General features: G+C 41.3%; 1 protein-coding gene across 4 annotated transcripts in view; it reads right to left on the bottom strand.

Annotated features, from left to right (window-relative positions):
• Positions 1-22,218, bottom strand: part of apbb2b (amyloid beta (A4) precursor protein-binding, family B, member 2b) — a 159,770-nt gene that overhangs the window by 130,414 nt on the left and 7,138 nt on the right. For 3 of the 4 annotated variants that reach the window (XM_048602810.1, XM_048602820.1, XM_048602827.1), the window contains exon 2: positions 4,314-5,111. In XM_048602810.1, coding sequence (XP_048458767.1) covers positions 4,314-5,111 — 798 coding nt within the window. Of the gene's footprint in view, positions 1-4,313; positions 5,112-7,276; positions 7,353-22,218 lie in introns of all 4 variants that reach the window. The other variant, XM_048602834.1, reaches the window with a different exon arrangement.

Here is a 22,218-nt window from a genome sequence, read left to right as displayed (position 1 = left end):
CAAGGTGCATTCCAGAAATTCATCACAGCCCCTTAGATGGCAGACAAGTAAATACATAGGAACATTACCAACTGCAAGTTCTGCTCCAAGCTATTCACTATGCTGACTTGGAAATATATCAACGTTTCTTCAATTGGCCAAAATCCTGGAACTCCCTTGTTAAATGACATTCTGGATATACTACGGTACATGGACTACAGTAGTCTGAGAAGGCAGCTCAGCGTCACCTTCTCAAGGCAACTAGGGACGGACAATAAATCCTGGGCCAGCCAGCGACACCCACATCCTGTGAATGAAGCTGTGAGGATGTCTCTGCTTTTTAATAAGCTTTTTGTTGCATGTTTTATTTCAATGTGGTATTGTGGGGTTTTTTAAATCTAAACCAAGTTTGGAAAGGCATGCAAAATTTTACATGTTAGTAGATATAAGATAAAAGGAAAACACTTTGTAACTTCAAGTTTGATGAGCATTAAACCAGGATTCTTGATGCACACGAGCAGGTTACTGAAATAAACTGTACTTACCATTATTAGTTGCTTCAATCCAGTTCACCTTCTGATCTATTACCAACATTCTTCATCCTAATTGTATGCGTGTTTCGGTAGCTCCATATTATTTACAATCAACAACACTGGCATATCATCAAAATACACAGTAACCAACTTACACAACAGGAACTCAATTAACCTCAGGTTACACAGAAATAACCAACAAAAAATAATCATTCTCTATCAGATTCTGCTGCTTTGAAAGCTAAAACAATGCGTTGCTCACAACATTAATGCCAGTCCATTCCAATAAATAAGGCAAAGGACAGCCATAAAGAAATAACAGGAGGGCATCCATATAATGCATTCAGTACAGTATCATCTCCAACTAGAAAAACAATGATATATTTACTGGCCCATTTTGTCTAGGAGTTGTCTGTTTTCACTACTGGCGTTCAATTATCAGTCACTGCAATACATTTCGATACAAGAGTATACTCCGACTGTAAAGAATGCACACTGCTCACCCTTACTTAGATCAAATGTAAAATTGAATGAATCAGCTAAATTTCTTTGAACGCTAACCACTAATCTTACAGGATAGAATTCTTATTTGGGTTTCTAACCTTCAGCTCCCTGTAGGTGCACTTCAGTTATATCATAAATTGATTTAGTGGGAGATTTCTATTAGCTAGAGTGCTACTCTCAACACAAAGGCCTTCCCCACTTTCTGATCAATAATTTAAACTGAACCCAAGAGTAATGTCATTCAACCTAAACTCAGCAATTGCCCATTTCCTGTATTCCCTAATGATTAATTGTATGAATATAAATTTAAAAAAAGAACTTTCAACAAAATATTATGTCTACTTATCCAATAGGCCAGTGTGAGCACTTGCTGGTGTTAACACTGAAAGATTTAAGTTACATAACGTATATGTTCTTTCATTCTTGCCTAAAAAGGTCTTATAATCTCTACAGTGTGGAAGCAGGCAATTCAGCCCTTCAAGTCCACACGGACCCTTCAAAAGAGTATCTCAACCAGACCCCTCCGCCCCTCCTGCCAACCCACTCCCTGTAATCCTGCATATCCCATGGCCAATACACCTAACCTACCAATCCCTGGACACTGAGTAATTTAACATGGCCAATCCACCTAACCTGAACATCTTTGGACTGAGGGAGAAAGCTGGAGCACCCAAGGAAACCCACGCAGACATGGAGAGAATTGCAACTTCCACACAGTCACCCGAGGATGGAATTGAACCACATCCCTGATGCTATGAGGTAGCAGTGCCACTGAGCCGCTCATGGTTCTCAAAAATTTGATAGTCAAAAAAATCTTTTAATAACATGTAATTTTGGGTGAAATGGAGCAGCCTTTGAGATCTCAGATGAATATGCCAGTTACAGAGATTGAAACCTGTCATTGTAGGCTGCAGTTCACCACTCAGTACAAACTGGTGGAGGAAATCAGAGTGGTGAACATCACGTACAAATGCAGTATGGGTTAGATCTCCAGATGTGCATTTTACCCTAAAATCAGAAACTGAAGAGGAAGGGGCACATTGAAAGAAATAATGACATTTTTGTAGTATGGGCATTGCATAACATAATGGCTTGAATAAAGGTACTAAAAGAATTTTTTTGTACAAGTCTGAATTTTTGAGAGGTTGTCTTAATCCCAAGAAGGAGATCAGCAGAATCCCCAGAGAATCAATGTTGATGACTGAAAACCACTACTCAAAAGGTGCTATTTGTCTCCCCTCCCACCAAATTAATTTCAAAAAGTATTAATTTCAGCAATTAGTTTAACTGTTTGCATTTCTGAATCTTAGATATCCTACATGAGTTCACTAATACTTCTTGTTAGGCACCTAGTTTTTCCTCTGAATTTAGGTATATTTTTGCCTGCTCAATGCCCTAGGAAAAGAAATCAAGGCCTAGGAATAAAACAGAGACCTACTCCATTCTGGTAGACTGGAATGCATCATGTGCTGTCACATAAATTCCCTCTCTTCAATAGGCGGATTAAATATATGTTCCATTAGACTGAGGCCTTGGCTATGCATCAACGCACTATTTAACTAAAGTACGTCAATGCACAGCATTCTGCAGGAGAAATACAAATTATCCTATCCTTCATGGCGTATCAAAGGCACTTCCCTTGAGTACCATTTCAACAAAACCAGATCCCCGAAACCATTTGCTGAGCTCTCAGTGAACTACAATCACTGAGTCAAGCTAGTCAGAACTTCTGCAGTCTGAAAACTGTCAGCAGATTGAAGACTGATCAGCCAAGTGCAGGCAGCTCAATAGAAACCCTAGCCATAGAGCCCTTAAGCTAAAAAGATGACAAACACCACTGGCCCTGCCCCTGTTCAGCCGATCCAAACAATTACTTTAACCAAAATGTAACTGTCAAAGCACAGTCAGCCCTGGCTAGATTGTTTTCTTCATTTATGACAGTTTCATTGACCAAACTGCTTCAAAGATCTTGAAATAAAAACAAAATGCAGTGGATGCTAGAGATCTGAGAAAAAAATAAAGTGCTGCAGAATCTCAGGAGGATGGATGGATGGATCTGTGGTGGGAAAACAGCTTAACAGAAGAGTCCAACTCTAAAAAAAATTTGGTTCCGAACAAGAATCACATCGGACTCAAAATGTTAACTTTGCTTCTCTCGCCATAGAAGCTGCTGGACGTGCAGAGTTTCTGCAGCATCTTTATTTTTATGATTACTTCACAGGCCTTGTTAAATGACCTCGAATCAGCTTCTTCATCTTGCATAAATCAGCTAGCACCTTCCTGAAAAATCCTAAAACCTGCAGATAAGAAACTTTAAAATGAAGAGCTTGGTATTACAACTAATTGCTAGCATAATCATTATTTCAAAGGAATCAGATAAAGTGATGGTGGGTTTGTCCAGAACCAGGGGTCACAAACTGAGGATTCAGGGTAGACCATTTAGGATGGAGATGAGGAGACATTTCTTTACCCCAAGAGTGGTGAGCCTGTGGAATTCATTACGACAGGAAATAGTTGATGCCAAAACACTGAATGTATTCAAGCGGTGGCTGGATATAGCACTTGGGGCGAATGGGATCAAAGGTAATAGGGAGAAAGTAGGATTAGGCTATTGAGTTGGACGAGTAGCCATGATCGATATGAATGGCAGAGCAGGCTCAAAGGGCTGAATGGCCTCTTCCATGTTTTTATGTTTCTGTACACTCCCTTAGTTTTACACAAGGATACCAATGGAATGCTTGGTTTGAACAAGAAATACTGTGGCAAATACTGGTGAAGCCAAAAGCAAACTTAAGAAAGCACTCTCCTCTCCAGAAACCTGTCAGTAAAGCTACCACCATTAGATGTGAGCAGGGTAAATACAGATGAATACAAAGCCCATAAAAAACTCTAGATGTGTGAATTTTACATTACTGAATCTACAGTTTATCCCAAAACATTGAGAACATGAACAGAAATTGAAAGTCATAAACTGTCTTTCCTCAATCTGTTGGTCTTGTGGAATTCCGCGCTGCAATCTAATGAGCCAAAGACTGTAAACACCAGAAGTGCATCAACTTGGAGTTGCTTGAAAATGTAAATTAAGAATCAAAGCAGTGTTGCCTATGTCCAAAAATTTCCATTTACTTCTGAAATTCTGAGGTTCCATGTCTCTTTTTATTAGGATCCAGTATTCTGACAATCCCTTGCCTTTGAAAGCAACTTATTAAAAAATTCAGTTTTCAAGAATAAAGTCTGCAATAAAATGACCAATTACAGTATATAAATAAACATATGAAAAGTTAGCAGTGTTCATACCTGTTTCAGGTGAACTCAGTGAAGCACTGTCCTGTGATAGGGTGGTCCAACTTGAATCTTCATCACTGGGGGCCATATTCTGCATTTTACTCAATGCAGAGTCAGTTTTCCCTCCCAGTCGGGGTGGATCTTTCTTTATTTCTGGACTGGAGGAGAGTGTGGCCATTTGGCAATCTTCAGGACTGGCAGACATGCTCTCGTCACTGGCCACGTCATCATTCGTTGTACTTTTATCATGGGATAGGCCGGTGTTTTCCTCACAATCAATAGGATTGTTGCCATAATTTTGCTCTGACTCACGAGTGGATGACTCCAGATCTGCATAGTAATTCAGGAAGCTCTTACTCTTCCTCGGTTGTGATGACAAGGGCCCAGTGCAAGACGTGTCTTGCAAGTTTGGCTCCTTGCCCTCCAATTTTTCTGAGATTATATTTTTGACAACATTTGCACTGATATTCTTGTTCATGACCTGCTGGCTGTGTTCAGCTGCTTTCCGCAGCTGGTTTTCTCCGTTCTTTGCCAGTTTTGAGTTGGCGTTATTTACTATCGCTGGCGATGCTGTGGTGTCTCCAAGGCCCATTGCAGCCTGGATATTAGTTAAGGCATATTTCTTCCTACACTTTGGAGGGGTGTTGTTCTTGGTTTCTCCGTTCTTTATTTCAGAATTGACCAATTTGTTGTGGGAGGAACGAAGGTTAAGCGTATTTGGTGGTGTAGCTGAACTGTTGCGATTCACTACATCTGTTTGGCTGTTGGTGGTTGTGAGGAACACTGACATAGTGTCCGCAATGGAGTCAGCTGCAGAAAGGAAAGGAAACCAAAATTAAGTTAATAAGATGCAAAGCTGCTTATACAAATTCCTTGGTATAACATTACTATATTGCATAAAGGTCACAATCTTGTAACTTGTGCTAGATTTGACTTGATCTCAGTCAAGGTAACAATATACCTTCTTAACTAGCCTCAGTAAGTAAGGAAAACAATGGTCCAGAAACACATCTACCCCAATCAATATTCAATGGTCCCTGACGTGGGCGGGTGTAAGGGTCCCTCTCAAAATTTAGGGACTAGGCAGCTGAAGGCATAGCCACCAATAGTGGAGCAAATAAAATCAGAGATGCTGGACAGGCCAGACTTAGATGAGTCCAGATTTTTTTGGACCGTTGAGAGGTTGGAGGAAATTACAGAGATAGGGAGGGACAATGCCTTGCAGGGATTTTTAAACAAGAATGATCATTTCAAAATAAAGGTGTTTAACCAGAAACAAATGTGGTTTCGTGAGCACAGAGATAAGAACTTGGAACAGAGTTTTGGATGACCTTTGTTCACAGATGGTAACAATCCAGTGTGGAGAGGTCTAGAGTTAAAAAAAGACATGAATTCAAGGTTTCAGCAGCTGATGAGCTGAGACGTGGTACAAAATCAGGCAATGTTACGAACATGAAGACAGACAGCCTAAGTGACCGTGGAGACATATTGTTGGACATGCATCTCGGGTCACATATGATACAAAGCTTGCAAACAGAATGGATTTGTTTTGCACAGTTGCTGGGGAGAGGAATGGAGTCTGTAGTTAAAGAACACAGTTTGAAGCAGAGCAAAAGGTAATGGCATAAATCCCCAACATTTAATTGGGAAAAAAAATTCAAATCATCATGTATGATAAGCATTAAGATAACATTTTAAAACAAAGAATTCTACACATTTGTATTACATTTCATTCCTAATTTGGACCCAAGGATAAAGGTTATTTTACTTCCCATTTGGTGTATCTATGTTGGAGAATATTAAATGCTGTAATATTGAATACTAATTATGAAAATATTCCAATTTACCCTAAGATGCTGCATCAATTTCACCTTTATTAAAGAAAAGTTGAATACACAAGATATATCCTGCCTTTGAAAGGTGACAATCCTCACGTTATTGTTATGCAATTCATCACCTCAACATTAAATTCCACAGTGCTTTATGTATGTATGTGACAGTGTTGGCAACACTCACTGTCTGGAATTGAAATCAGAACTATTGACCATCAGTATTATAATTTGTACAAGGAATTTTTGTTTTTGTTTTCCTTTGCAATCTAGACCAGTCAGTACACCAAACAACAGAATTATTGTAGCTGGAGTTGCAATGACAACAGGTAACAAAAATTTTAAAAATATAAAAATATGCCAATAATGAAATTATTTTCAGCTTCTGATAATCAGAATATTTTACTGTTGTTCTCATTCATTGAATTATTGACTTTAATTTGTTCATAAACACTTGATTTAATTTGATTATCTAACTGATAAAACTTCCCTCTTCAACTCATAATCCTTTAAATTCTTTTGTGCAACTAATAAATTCTACCATTCTAACTTGTAAATTCAAAGAACAGTGTGATACTGTGGAGTACTTGAACAATTAAATTGTTACGATGGAACAGCACATTCAATCTAGATACCAGAGTACAAATCTCCACTTTTTCAACTCCTTCTTAGATACCGTGATGGGAGGTGGATGGGAGCTTCAATAATGGGACCAAATCACTTTGGGTCGGTAGCATACCTCTTAATTAATGCAGATAGTACAACATTGACAAAGAACAAAAAAAAAAAATTGCTGTCTCATCTCAGACAATGGGAATATACTATTTGTATTCTTCCTATATGTGGTTTCAAAAAAAAAGCAACTACAGAAAATGAAAGCTTTGAAAGTGAAAGAATGTAAACACAAAATAACAGTAATGGAAGCACAGGCAATAAGGAAAATTTTGACAGCAAGTGAAGAGCATGTCAAGATACTATTCAGTTAAAGTATGAATGCTTGTATTAATAACAAATATTCTTTGTGTTATAAAACCATTCCCACAAAGATCAGCATGTATCACGATTGCTGTCCCTTTGAGAGATTCATTCAAGAATTCACAATCTAAAACATTTCTGTCAAATACTCTCAAAAGAAAAGAATCTTACTTTGACCTGGAAGCACTTCTGACAAGGATCACAGGGCTTCAACAATGAGGGTACTGGAGTATAGGTTATATGAAATCTAGAAAGAGGGATCATTCAATTAAACAAAAAAACAATTCAAAAAATACAGAAACAAAGGCATCAAAATAAGCACCAAATTGCAAGCTTCATAGCATCTGGGTATAACTCAAAAACGCATGCAGTTGAATATCTATTAACACCTAAAGATGTCAAGATTGATATTTCCATGCCCGAGTTTAGCAAATAATACAGCAGTGTGTGACCATATGATAGTTATATTTCAGTTGAAATGCTGGTTTCATGTATATTGTTACAACATGTAAATCCTGGGCGCAGTGTCTCTCCTGGAGATATTGAGAATTTGATGAGCAATCAAAAAATTGAGGCAGAAGTTCACAATAATGAACCACATAATTACGCAAATCCTTCTGTAACACTATTAATGACTGCACCATCTACGAATTGATTAACCTCTTAAACATGAAGGAGATCATAATGCTTTATCAAAGCACAAAATAAATGATTCAATGACTTGCACAGAGCACAGCAAGTCTGCACTTCCTCACTGAAACTCTCCGGAGCTCTAAATAGGCTTCTCATTCCAGAATATGGATTACCATCACTTTGAAGATGTATTTCCCACTCTATGTTCAGGCCTTTACCTGCCCAAGGATGCATGCAACAGCAACATTAAGACCATCTGTATGCAATAATTATAACAACTGACAATCTTTCAAGTACCACATTACTATTATTTTTCAGGTAATTACACCTCTGTATTTCTGTGACAATTTCATTTCACAGATTAAAAAAAAGGGACTTTATTTTTCAAGTTTAATGTGCATAAAAATCCAATTTGTTTTACTTTTTTCAAATTTCAAATATAGATAAAGGAATATTTAAGATTCGAATTCCAAATTTATTATATCCAATGGGCTGCCAGAGCTACCCACCATTATGAAGAAAAATTACTATCCCTACCATCTATGGGTGTTCTAATGGTGCTTCCTAGATTTAATTAAATTTTATAAATGTTGTGAAGATGTAACACTCAAAAGATAGAGAAGTCTTATTTGGTGTTTTTCCTTAAGCGTCTTATCAGACTTATGAAATCATTGCAATTTGCAAAATCAGAACACTACAGATGCTAGAAATGGGAAATAAAAACAAAGTTTGAGAATACTCAGCATGTTTGACAACAACTGTGGAGGAGAAACTCAGTTAGCATTTCAGATTGACAGTCTTTCAACAGGACATAACAGGTTTAAGGGAAAGAATGAAGGGGAGTTGGGAACAGGGAGAAAAATTGAAGGTCTGACAAGATAGAAGGCGGGAAAAAAATAACTGGCTAAAGGATTGATGGGACAAGTAAAGAAACAAAAGAGGTGCCCAAAGAAGGTATGAATGGTAGCACAATAAACAACAACAACAACGACAACAACAATCTCAAAGAGCAAAGCAATGGAAGATGTTTGTGCAAGATTATTAAAGCAGTAACTAACAATACAAAATGAGCACCAACCATCAGGCTATAAATAGGACTGTGCTGGGAGAACGGAACCAGTTTCCAAGTGATTCTACTTAGCATTAATAGCATGTGGATAAAGTAGTATAGTCCATTTACTCTTAAGTTTGGCTTGATGTTTCAGCTCAGATGTAATATCATTAGCTATTAAGTAATATGTGATAAACTTATTTACTTTTCATCAAAAGTAAGTTCATCTTCTCCCTAAGACATAGTGTAGGCATCTTTCCCCACATGGTATCAGTAGCCTGGACTAATGTCAGAAAAAGAATTGGTGGGCAGCAAATCCACTGAAAACATTCCAGAAAGAAAGAAAAAAACGTATTAAACAAAAAGAAAGAGCTGCAGATACTGGAATTCTGAAACAAAATCAAAGTGCTGGAAATGCTCAGGTGTGCGGGGAGAGAAACAGATTTAATGTTTCACATCTTCCAAAAAAACTACTGAAACTATCACTCAGCCTATTATACAGATTTGAATTTTTACATTTGTCATAAATCAAGGCATGTCTCATTTACTGTAGAAAAATGACTAAATTTTCCATAAAACCGAAAGAACTGCAGATGCTGTAAATCAGGAACAAAAACAGAAGCTGCTGGAAAAGCTCAGCAGGTCTGGCAGCATCTGTGAAGAAAAAAATCAGAGTTAATGTTTCAGGTCCAATGACCCATCCTCAGAACTGATGGTAGCTGGGAAAAAGTCAGTTTATATACAGAATATAGGGAGGGGGGTGGGGTAGGGAGTAAATGATAGGATAAAGGATAGAGCCTGAAGAGAGAGAAGAGCAGCTGGATAGACAAAGGAGTTGATAATGATTTGGCTAGGAGGGTGAATAGTTGTTAATTGGGACTGTTAGTAACTAACAGTCATGTGTAATGGCAGGTTATGTGATAACAAGGTGGCTAGGACATCGGAGAGTTCAGGCCCTAAAATTATTGAACTCTATAATGAGTCCGGAGAGCTGCAGGGTCTCCTGGCAGAAAATGAGGTGCTGTTCTTCCAGCTTACACTGAGCTTTGCTGGAACATTGCAGCAAGCTAGAGACAGATGTTGGCCAGAGAACAGGGTGGTGTGTTAAAGTGGCAGCTCAGAGTCCTTTTTGCGAGCAGAACGTAGATGTTCTTCCTGTAAAGACTACATCTGATTCTCTCAGTTCCTCCGTCTCCATCTCTTATGTTCAGATGAGGCCAACTTTGACAAGGGAGCCTCTGAAATGTCCACCTTCTTCCTCAACCGAGGATTCCCCAGCTCCGTTGTCAACAGGGCCCTTGACCGGATCCGACCCATCTCCTGCACTTCTGCTCACAACAGCGATAGGGTTCCCCTTATCCTCCCCTATCATCTCACCAGCATTCACATCCAGAAGATAATCAAACACCATTTACGCCACCTCCAGCGAAATGCCACCACCAGACACACATTCCCCTCCCCTCTCCTGTCCGCCTTCCACAGGGACCGTTCCCTCCAGGATACCCTGGCCCACTCGTCCTTCACTCCCAACACCCCCACACAGCCCCATGGCACCTTCCCCTGTAACCGGCGAAGGTGCAACACCTGCCCATTTACCTCCGCCCTCCCCAGTATTCAAGGGCCCAAACATACCTTCCAGGTGAAGCAACACTTCACCTGCACTTCCCACAATCTAGTCTACTGCATTCGCTGCTCACAATGTGGTATCCTCCACGTTGGGAAAACGAAGCGTAGATTGGGTGACCACTTTGCAGAACATCTACGTTCTGCTCACAAAAAAGACCCTGAGCTACCTGTTGCCTGCCACTTCAACACAACACCCTGTTCCCTGGCCAACATCTGTCTCTGACTGCTGCAGCATTCCAGCGAAGCTCAACGTAACCCTCCGGAATCAATATCGAGTTCAATAATTTTAGGGCCTAAACTCTCCCATGTCCCAGCCCCCTACCCCACATACCAGGCCTCGTTACCACATAGCCTGCCATTACACACCAGCTGTCGTTAGTCACTAACAATCCCCATTAACAGCTAATCACCCTCCCAACCAGATCGTTATCAACTCCTTTGTCTATCTAACTGTTTTTCTCTCTCTTTGGGCTCTATGCCATCATTTATTCCCTACCCTATGCTCCTCCCTACTTCCTACATAAAAACCAACATTTTCCCAGCTACCATCAGTTCTGAGGAAGGTCATTGGACCCGAAACATTAACACTAAACTTTCCATTCCCATTTTGACCTCATCACTAAAAATCTTAATGAGTGTAAAGACAGTCAAACTTTCATTTTCATAAAGATTAAACCACTTTTCAGCCCATTTAATCACAGACTTTATTCTGTATACTGTGATACAAAGTTAGAGGTTTTGGTTCTCTGTGGAAATTAACTTTTTTTCTTAATATTTTCTAAATTACATAGATTTAATTTTGTAAAACCAGAGTGTGAACTGGATACCTGTAATCAAAAACTAATCTTTCCTCACTTCTCTTGAACAGATGTTTATTTTTCCACAGCCCACTAGATCATCAATAATTGTAATTGCTTGTTCAACAAAAAGGAGAAACTGACTTCTATAAAACCTCAATTCCCCTGATTCAGGAAGTATAACTTAGTCAGGCTTGTCTGAAAGGAACTACATTTTGTTTAAATCGTAGGCACAGTTTCAGTAAAACTGTGTTAAAGAGTTAATCTAATCCTTTTGTCTGTTTTTTTAAAAAATGTTCTCGCCTTTTTGCCTTTCTCAAATGACGATACTGGGAGTGGAATGCAGAATGTACAAGAGAACGCTGTCAGAAAGCCAGGCTGGGCTTATTAACGTGCTTAATTCTCGCCCGGTTTCTCATGTATTTATATGTTACGAACAGCGTTTAAATGCTTGATACTGTGGAGATCCAACTATTTCGAAGATGTATGACTCCTCTGAGAAAATATGAAATGTCTGCTGGGCGGAAGCTGGACATCCAAACTGGATTTCAGTCTGTAGCCGCAGCCAAAACTTTACTGTGTTCAAAATGCAATTTTCTCATCAGGCTTAATTTAGGAATTGGCATTTCTACTTCCTGTACTTTGTAACAGGAAGAAAGGTACATAAACTCTGTGGGAATATTAGTTAGAGAGGAAAAGGAGGTCAATTCACAAGCAAAATTGCAATTTATTACTGAACCACTACATCCACTACTTAGTTCTGCGGTTGAAATTACGCTGCTATATAAATGAAATGCTATGCTTTACATCTGTTCTCAACTAGTTTCACAGATGGGTGAAATGGAACATGGGTGCAAACTCAGGATATTATGCATTATGTACTTAAAAAACAGCACATTTATAGTTCAAGTGAAGCAATTCCTTTAAAAGCTGGAGCACTATTAGCACTACAGTGTAGCAGGTTCAATCTCCAATCTCCTGAGTGAACTGCTACCATTTTCTTCCCTGTGGCTTAAGAAGTTAGAACGGCCGAGCTATGGCAGCAAGTCAGACACTGTGTACTCACCTAAAGTGGATCTAGAGACTATCAGAACAGTAAAATACGAGGGAGAAAATGGCAAGATCCATATACAAAAGAGTCAAACTTTGTGACAAGTGGTATGTTGGAGGTTCAATTTTATTATAGCTCTACCAATGAAGGATAATGTCACATTGGCAGGTGCAAGGGTGCGAATCTTTACTCAGTTATTTCATACAGCTATACAATCGCTTTGCATGGAAGAGAGGCCTGCAGTCCACGGCATCTATGCTGCCTCTTTATTAGAGATATCAAAAGTGGAAACATAACTGTGCTGTCTTCCTCCATCAAGGACGAGAACACTGAATGGCAAAAGGGCCAAAATTGCATGATACTGACATGGTATGGCAGCAGATACAGGTGTATGGAGTTTTGCACAGTGTTATCAGTGTGTCGTGTTTTGTAGAACTTCATAGCTTAAATATGGGGAGGTTCTAACATGACTAAAAGCAGTCATTTGCCTGGCTTGTTTTCCATAAAGTGCAGACAGGACCAGTGATAGCATAAACGTTGTTTCTCTGGCAGGTACATGTACTGCAGCAGCTGCTAGCTTAGTGAGATCCATTTCATAGAGCACATCAAGGGGGTTGCAAGAGGAATGTCTCATCAAATAAACCAGAAGTAAATCTGGAAAATTGTGAAACACCCCAAAGGGAAGAAATTGTTTTTCTAGAAGCATAATTGATAAACCGTATTGCAAAATAACCTGTTATGTGGATCATCTCAAACCAATCCTTTCCCTTCCTTGACTATTCTATTTACTTTCCTAGAAATGGACTATCGATCAATATTCTTTATAAACCCATCAAATACATTTCTTCGATAACAAGGTGCAGAGCTGGCACAGCAGGCCAAGCAGCATCAGAGGTGCAGGAAAGTTGACGTTTCGGGCCGAGACCCTTCTTCAGAAATGGGGGAGGGGAAGGGGGTTCTGAAATAAATAGGGAGAGAGGGGGAGGCGGATAGAAGATGGATAGAGGAGAAGATAGGTGGAGAGGAGACAGACAGGTCAAAGAGGCAGGGATGGAGCCAGGAAAGGTGAGTGTAGGTGGGGAGTTAGGGAGGGGATAGGTCAGTCCAGGGAGGACGGACAGGTCAAGGGGGCGGGATGAGGTTAGTAGGTAGGAGATGGGGGTGGGGATTGAGGTGGGAGGAGGGTATAGGTGGGAGGACGGACAGGTTAGGGAGGTGGGGACAAGCTGGGCTGGTTTTGGGATGCGGTAGGGGGAGGGGAGATTTTGAAGCTTGTGAAGTCCACATTGATACCATTGGGCTGCAGGGTTCCCAAGCGAAATATGAGTTGCTGTTCCTGCAACCTTCAGGTGGCATCGTTGTGGCACTGCAGGATGCCCAGGATGGACATGTCGTCTGAGGAATGGGAGGGGGAGTTGAAATGGTTCACGACTGGGAAGTGCAGTTGTTTAGTGCGAACCGAGTGTAGGTGTTCCGCAAAGCGGTCCCCAAGCCTCCGCTTGGTTTCCCTGATGTAGAGGAGGCCACAACGGGAACAGCAGATACAGTATACCACATTAGCAGATGTGCAGGTGAACATCTGCTTGATGTGGAAAGTCTGCTCCCAGGATGAGGCATTCCACTCCCGAACATCTCAGATGTCCTCGTTTTTCAAGGACCGCAACTGCCCCCCACTCAGTGGTCGAGAACGCCCTCGACCATGTCTCCCGCATTTCCCGCAACTCATCCCTCAAATCCCTCCCCGCAATAACAACCAAAACAGAATCTCCCTCGTCCTCACAGACCACCCCACCAACGTCCGGATCCAACGCATCATCCTCTGACACTTCCACCATCTGCAATCCGACCCCACCACCAAAGACATTTTGCCTCCCCACCCTTATCTGCTTTCTGGAGGAACCACTCTCTCCGTGACTCCCTTGTCCGCTCCACACTCCCCTCCAGCCCCACCACACCCGGCACTTTTCCGTGCAACCACAGGAAGTGCTACACCTGCCCCTACACCTCCCCCCTCATCCCAGGCCCCAAGAAGACTTTCCACATCAAGCAAATGTTCACCTGCACATCTGCTAATGTGGTATACTGCATCCGCTGTTCCCGTTGTGGCCTCCTCTACATCGGGGAAACCAAGTGGAGGCTTGAGGACCGCTTTGCGGAACACCTACGCTCAGTTTGCACTAAACAACTGCACCTCCCAGTCGCAAACCATTTGAATTCCCCCTCCCATTCCTCAGACGACATGTCCATCCTGGGCCTCCTGCAGTGCCACAACAATGCCACCCGAAGGTTGCAGGAACAGCACCTCATATTTCGCTTGGGAACCCTGCAGCCCAATGGCATCAATGTGGACTTCACAAGCTTCAAAATCTCCCCTCCCCCTACCACATCCCAAAACCAGCCCAGCTTGTCCATGCCTCCCTAACCTGTCCTTCCTCCCACCTATCCACTCCTCCCACCTCAATCCCCACCCCCATCTCCTACCTACTTGCCTCATCCCGCCCCCTTGACCTGTCCGTCCTCCCTGGACTGACCTATCCCCTCCCTAACTCCCCACCTACACTCACCTTTACTGGCTCCATCCCCGCCTCTTTGACCTGTCTGTCTCCTCTCCACCTATCTTGTCCTTTATCCATCTTCTATCCACCTCCCCCTCTCTCCCTATTTATTTCAGAACCCCCTTCCCCTCCCCCATTTCTGAAGAAGGGTCTAGGCCTGAAACGTCAGCTTTTCTGCTCCTCTGATGCTGCTTGGCCTGCTGTGTTCATCCAGCTTGACACCTTGTTATCCTTCTAAACCCTTCCCGTTCATATACCCATCCAAATGCTTTTTAAATGTTGTAATTGTACCAGCCTCCATCACTTCCTCTGGTAGCGCATTCCATACAGGGTGCGACTGCCTCCTAAAACAAAGCATCCAGGTAATTCTCTCAGATAACAAGGTGTAGAGCTGGATGAACACAGCAGGCCAGGAAGCATCAGATTCTCAGATTCTCCAGCATCCGCAGTTCCTACTATCTCCAAATACATTTCTTCATTCTGTTGCCTGTGGGAAATTCATTCTGTTCTCCCAATTTCTCAGGGGGAAATTTTACAGGGAGTTCTGAGGGACATGGGCTCTGCCAAGACTCTAGCAGAATTGCACGAGAAGCCCAGCGAGGGTTAGTGGTTCAATGGTCAATTAAATTAGCTTGTGCCATGTGTGATGGTTGGAAGAACCTTGTGTTAGCACAAGAGCAAACCTAGAAGGGGTTGAAAGGTAGATCTGAGTCTGTAGGTGACTGCTACATGGCTGTGCATCTATCCTATAGTGCATGCCAGTTGCTAGTATCATTGCAGCAAATGGTAGAGCTCATTTCTTTGCTTTTTGTCTTTCCAAATAATTCCTTGTTTTCTGATTTCAGGGCTACCAAAGCGAAGGAAAAATAGAAGAGATTGAAATTTTTTTGCGATGAATCATCTGGTATGACAGATAAGAGGCTTGAAGCCTTATTTTATCATTTCACATTTTCTTGACAACTCATCTTTTAAACAAATTGACAAAAGGACACTAATCCACCCTCCCCCAGGAAGCAGTTACTTTCCAACCTGGTAGGATTCAGAATGAAACTAACTTCAGAAGGCAATCTACTCATTGCTATTCCTTCTACTTTTATATTTGCATATATAGAAATTTCAGGCTCATCATTTATGTTTACCTACCTCCATGATTATTGTAAATTCACCTTTAACTTGTCAGCCAGCACAAAGGGAATTTAACTACCTTTTACACATGATTGTACATAGTTAAAAGGAATCATTTTCATAGAATTCTCTCAGTGCAGATAGAAGTTATTCGACCCATCAAGTCTGCACCGATCCTCCGAAGATTCTTCGGAAGCAGAACTCGGGAGAACAACATGGCACAAGGATTGAACCCTGGACATCCAGACAAGACACTTTTGGTTGGAATCGTAGCTAAATTCCACCATTAATCAGGTAATAGCTAAGTGGAGTTGTAAGGCTTAATTTCCTTACGTGAGGGGTCTTATTTTGGTTGCAACATGCAATAAAGATATTGTTTCAGTATTTGATGTGAGATTTCTTGATAAGTGGCCAAATTAAAGGCAGCTTGTGGCAATTTACATACAACATAGAGAACAGAAAGACAAGTTGAGACAGTATGGTAGTGACCAAACAAGGGCAGGGATTACATGGTAGAATCTTATTATTCAACTGTCTATAACACTAAGTAAAATGACACTCAATTTGGTTCTAGTTACATTTTTTAAATGCCAAACAATGAATAAAATTATGATTCAGCAAACACTTTCATGTAACCACCCGCTGTCATTGTGCAACTTTGAACACTAACAGATCCTCAACTCCTGTGTAGTTACCTTCAAAAATTCTTGCAAAATTATTTTTTTTACTTTCGAAAACATCACAGCATTGCCTCTTCAATTTTGCTCATGTATCATTATTTATTATTTACTGTAACTATATTTGAGTTTAAGCCACTTGAAATAAATTACCAGATTTGTAAAATTTTGATAAAGATCAGTAAGTTTGTTTTTTTGTGTTATTTTAAAATTTATCAGTAATTGTTTTTATCAGAATGTTTTACAGATTTGGTGAAATAGTGATAAATCAGAGGTATCACATTTTCGCTTGTAATTTATTTTAATCTATTGCATATAAAAAAGGTTAATAAAAGATGCAGTAAGATTGATTAAGGAACTGAAAGGGAATTTATACATGGAGACATGACAGAGATATTAGATGAATGCTTTGCATCTGTTGACAGCGATGCAAACTCTGTCACTGGAAGGATTCCAAATTGACAAAGAGGAAGTGTTGGTGTTGGAAGTTGACAAGGCACCAAGACCAGGTCCGATGGATCCAAAAATATTTAGGGAATGGCAGTAAAAATTGCAGAGGCACTGGACATAACTGTTCAGTCTTCCCTAGAATCTGGAAAGGTGCCAGAGGACTGGAGAGTTGCAGACATTATGTCCTTGTTGAAAAAAGGTTGTGAGAAAAAGAGCAGCAATTATAAGGTTTGCCAGTCCGCTGCCTGGTCTGGAAGGTTTTACTTATAAATAGAGGTTGGATAAACTTGGATTGTTTTCACTAAAAAGGTGGAGGCTGAGGTGCGACCTGATAGAGGTCTACAAAATCATAAGAGGCATCGATAGGGTGGATAGTCAGAGACTTTTTCCCAGGGTGGAAAGGTCAACTAGAACAGGACACAGGTTCAAGGTGAGAGGGGGAGAGCTTAGGGGAGAAGTGCGGGGAAAGTTTTGCCCACAGAGGGTGGTGGGTGCCTGGAACGCACTCCCAATGAAGGTGGTGGAAGCAGGCACATTAGCAATCTCTAAGGCGCATTTTGATAGACATATGAAAGGGAGGTGAACAGAGGGACAGAGACCGCATATGGGCAATAAGTAGTCAGTCTAAATAAGGAATAGGAATCAGCACAGGCTTGGTGGGCTGAAAGGCCTGTTCCTATCCTGAATGTATCGCATTGTATGTACAGAGCAATCAGTTTACCTATCTTAGTGGAGAAACTTCGAGAAACAATTATTTTGAAAGAAGTTAGTAGTCACATGAGAAAAGATGCATCATTAGGAATAGCCAACACAGATTTCTAAAGGGTAATTGGAAGCTTTTGAAAAAGTAACAAAGAGTTAATCAGGGTGATGCAGTTGATGTGATGTACTTGGATTTTCAAAAGGTATTTGATGTAATGCCACACAACAGACTTGAGAGAGTGAGCGAGAGAGACTTGTATCACATGGAATAAATGGGACAGCGGCAACATGGATCCAAAACTGACTGTGTAATTGGAAAGAGAGATGTGGTGAATGGATAATTCTTCAGGCTGGAGACAAGTTTGTAATGGTGTTCCCTTGAGGTAGGTGTGTGTGCAAGCAATAATTTTGAAGTTTGCCAGTGATACAAAATTTGGAAGTTTGTAAACAGCAAGGAGGACTGCATAAAGTACAGACTAGTTGGAGGAGTACAGACAGGTGATAGATAAAGTTCAATATAGAGAAAAGTTTGAGGTGAGGTGGCACGGTGGCACAGCGGTTAGCACTGCTGCCTCACAGTGCCAGGGACCTGGGTTCAATTCCACCCTCAGGTGACTGTCTGTGTGGAGTTTGCACATTCTCCCCGTGTCTGCGTGGGTTTCCTCCAGGTGCTCTGGTTTCCTCCCATAGTCCAAAGTTGTGCAAGGTAGGTGGATTGCTCATGCTAAATTTCCCATAGTGTTCAGGGGTGTGTAGATTAGGGTTATAGGGGGATGGGTCTGGGTGGGATGCTCTGAGGTTCAGTGTGGACTTGTTGGACCGAAGGGCCTGTTTCCACACTGTAGGGATTCTATGACTGGAAGTTTGTAAACAGCAAGGAGGACTGCATAAAGGACAGACTAGTTGGAGGAGTACAGACAGGTGATAGATAAAGTTCAATATAGAAAAAAGTGTGAGGTGATTAATTTTGTTACGAAGAACATGGATTGACAATTTAAAAAAAAGGTGCACAGGAACCTGGGTGTATATGTGCATAGATCACTTAAGGTTGCAGTAAAGGTGGACAGAGCAATTAATAAAGTATACAGTTTCCTGCAAATAGACCGCAAGAGCAAGAAAGTTATACTGAACCTATACAGGACATTTGTCAGACCTCAGTTGGATTACTGTGTAAAGTTCTGGGTGCCACGTAAAGACTTGAATGTACTGAAGAGAGTGCAGAACAATGTTTTCAGGGATAAGAAACTTCAGTTGTGAGGATAGGTTGGAGATGTTGGAACTGTTCTCCTTGGAGAGTAGATGGCCTTCGATAGGAGTTTTCAAAATTGAGAAAAATCTGGATAGAGCAAATATAGAAAAACTGTTCCCACTTGTAAACGGATCAAGAACCTGAGGGCACAGATTTGTGAAGAAGTAAAGCAATAAAAAAAACTTTTTCACACAAGTGATTTGGATCTGAAATGAACTGCCTGAACATGTGGCGGAGGCAGGTTCGATTAAGGCATTCAAGACAGCATTGGACGCTGATTTTGTTCACATAAATGTGCAAGGATATGTCGAAAAGGCAGGAGAATGGCACTTAGTTATGAGGCTCATTCGGCAAGCCAGTGCAGACATGAGAGACCACATGGTGTCCTTCTACGCCATAATGCTGCTGTGATTCAGTGATTTGTGTAAACGTTGCTGTTTTATGTAGCAGTATCTCCAGGGTATAAATATACATATTTTTAAATCAACCTACTCCATACATGCTATGACGCACCTCTCGAGCAGGTGGAACTTGAACCTAGGCCTTCTGACTCAGTGATAAGGACACCACCACTGCATTATATGACACCTCAGGGGCACAAATATAACATAATATCAGCCAGACTTCCTTCACTTTCTGGTCTGGATTAAGAGAGGTGAAGGGGATATTGTTCCATGTTCTCATAATTTGATGAGCCTTCCTGAAATAAGAGCTATTCAGGCACTGTACAGGCCAGGCCCCTCCTATATCAAAGGCCGCAAGCAGAAGACCCCCAGAACTGCCAGTCAAAAGCAAGCAACTCTTCTGTACTTGACACCATCAGTGAGGGGTGGTGGCTGGCCATTGTACACCTACCTAGGCTTCAAAGATCAAGGAGGGACTCAGGTAAGAGGTGAGTGATAGTGGGAGTGATACTTGAGGAATAGCGATGGTGAGGAGGGTAAGCAGCAAGGACATTGGTGGCTTTCAGCATGCCACCCCATCCTGATGCCAGGTTCCTCAAACAAACACCAGCCAGCAGCCACCTACCAGCAAACCCGGCTTGGGTGGGGGCTGGGGAGGTGGGGGAGTGGTGCGAGATTCTACCCTCTGTTTTCCACTCTCACTGGTATCATAATAGCACTCATCACCTTCTCTGTCTGACAGCCTCCAATCAAGTGCTCCAAATTTCCCATTAAACCACTTTGATAAAAGATAGTTACTTGACTTATTAGTCAAGTTACCGCCTCTCAAATTGTTAAAGCCCAACTGAGATCTTTAATAACACACCTCCACAACAAATACATCACTTTTCTGCCCAGAAGTTTGCAATAATTAGTTTAGCTTGCTTTTTTAATGCTGTAGTGATAAGTAAGAACATTATGCTAGAAGAGAGCAATAGCATTGTGGTCATTTTACTGGACTAATAATCTAGGTACGTGCTTTCAAATTCCATCACAGCAGATAGTAGAGTTTAAACCAATTAATCTGCAATAAAAAGTTAGTCTCAGTAACAAGGTTCATGAAACTATTGTCATAAAACCACATGGTATTCACCAATATCTTTCAAGGAAGGAAATCTTTCAACTTGACCCAGTCTGGTCCATCTTTAATATCTCTCTGAAATAGCTCAGCACATTATTCAGTATCTATCTACCATCAAAAATTTAATAAAAATCTCCCTCCCATCAACTTAGGCACTAGGAACAAGAAAGGCACAATTTATGATGGCTTCTCAAAGTCAGGCTGCTTACGCCAAAAGAGAGTGAGGTGTCCTACAGATTATTCAAACTGCTTGATGTAGTGATACTCCTGGAACTGTGCCTTACAGCCAATGTCCCAGACAGACTCCTCAATCATCATCTACATGTCCTGACATGACGCATCCACCAGAGGTGGCAGCGCAGTGACATCCAGTTAGGAAGCAATGGACCCAGGACTGCTAAACATGGACATTGAATCCCATTAAATCTCACGAAATGAGATAAAACATGGGCTAGGAAGGTGCATGCTGACTGCTAACTATTGCTCTCCTTCAGCTGGTGAATTTGTTTCTCTGTATGCTGAATACCAATTCTAAGCAGCACTGAGGAAAGAAGCACACAGAATACAAGCTGGATGGGAGGACTTTAAAATCCATCATCAAGAGTGCCTCAGGAGCATCCCTGTTAAAAAAGGTGGCCAAGTCCGTAGGACATATTTGGCAGACTGCACCTGAATTAGGTAATGAGAGAAACAAGATGAAAGAAAAATGTTTTACCTGCCCTCATTCTCACCAATTTACCTGTCCAAGCAACCTCTGTCATAATAGTATTAAAAAGGAAGGAACACAGTCCTATCTTCACATTGAGGACACCCTTACCTGCATTGTGTGGTACTAACACCATGCTGAATTGAACACATTTTGAATAGATTTGGTGGCTAAAAATAGGGCATGAATAATTACATTCAGCAGCAAGCTGCAACCTCTCATTGTTTACCTTTCTCACTCGACCAACACCAAGATTGGGTCCAACGCTGGCTCACTGTAGAGTTTGGAAAAGCATGCAAGGAGCATACAAAAATCAGAAATCCAACCTGAAGCCACAACACTGGACTGCATCTATTACAAACACCCAAAGCATCACGCTCCTTACGGAGCAAAATGGTCCCAAAACTAATGGATCAGATCTCAACCCTGCAGTTCTGCCCCATCCAGCCATAGATGGTGCAGGCAATCAAATAACTAAATCCAGGAGGACACTCCATAAATATTCCCATCCTGAAAATGATGAGGGAGCCCAGCACATCAAAGCAAACGAGCTGAATTATAATTAAAGTAATTGAAACTCAAGGGGAAAGCTCCTTGGTGGATTAAGTCATACCTTGCACAGAAAGATGTGGTTGTGTTTGTTGGAAACCAATCATGTCAGCTTCAGGACATCCTTCTTAATTAAGATGGCAGTGGTGGAGTAGGCAGCATCTGGGTTCTTAAGCCCAGGGTTCATCCATTCTGTTTGCTTTACCTTTTCTTCTTTTCTCATCTTTTTTCATTCTTTTTTAGTTTTTTGTTTGTTTTTATTAAACAACTTTTGGGGACAGCTCAGTTTTGGAGGCAGCGGCTGTGTCGGAGTGTCGGAGTGTCGGAGTGTCGGAGTGTCGGAGTGTGGAGTGTCGGAGTGTCGGAGTGTGGTGTCGGAGTGTGGAGTGTCGGAGTGTGGGAGTGTCGGAGTGTGGGA

This window comes from Rhincodon typus, chromosome 1 (assembly GCF_021869965.1).
Source record: "Rhincodon typus isolate 14 chromosome 1, sRhiTyp1.1, whole genome shotgun sequence".
Taxonomy (NCBI): Eukaryota; Metazoa; Chordata; class Chondrichthyes; order Orectolobiformes; family Rhincodontidae; genus Rhincodon; species Rhincodon typus.
The sequence above is the reverse complement of the archived record's forward strand: the minus strand, read 5'-3'. Positions and strand labels throughout refer to the sequence as shown.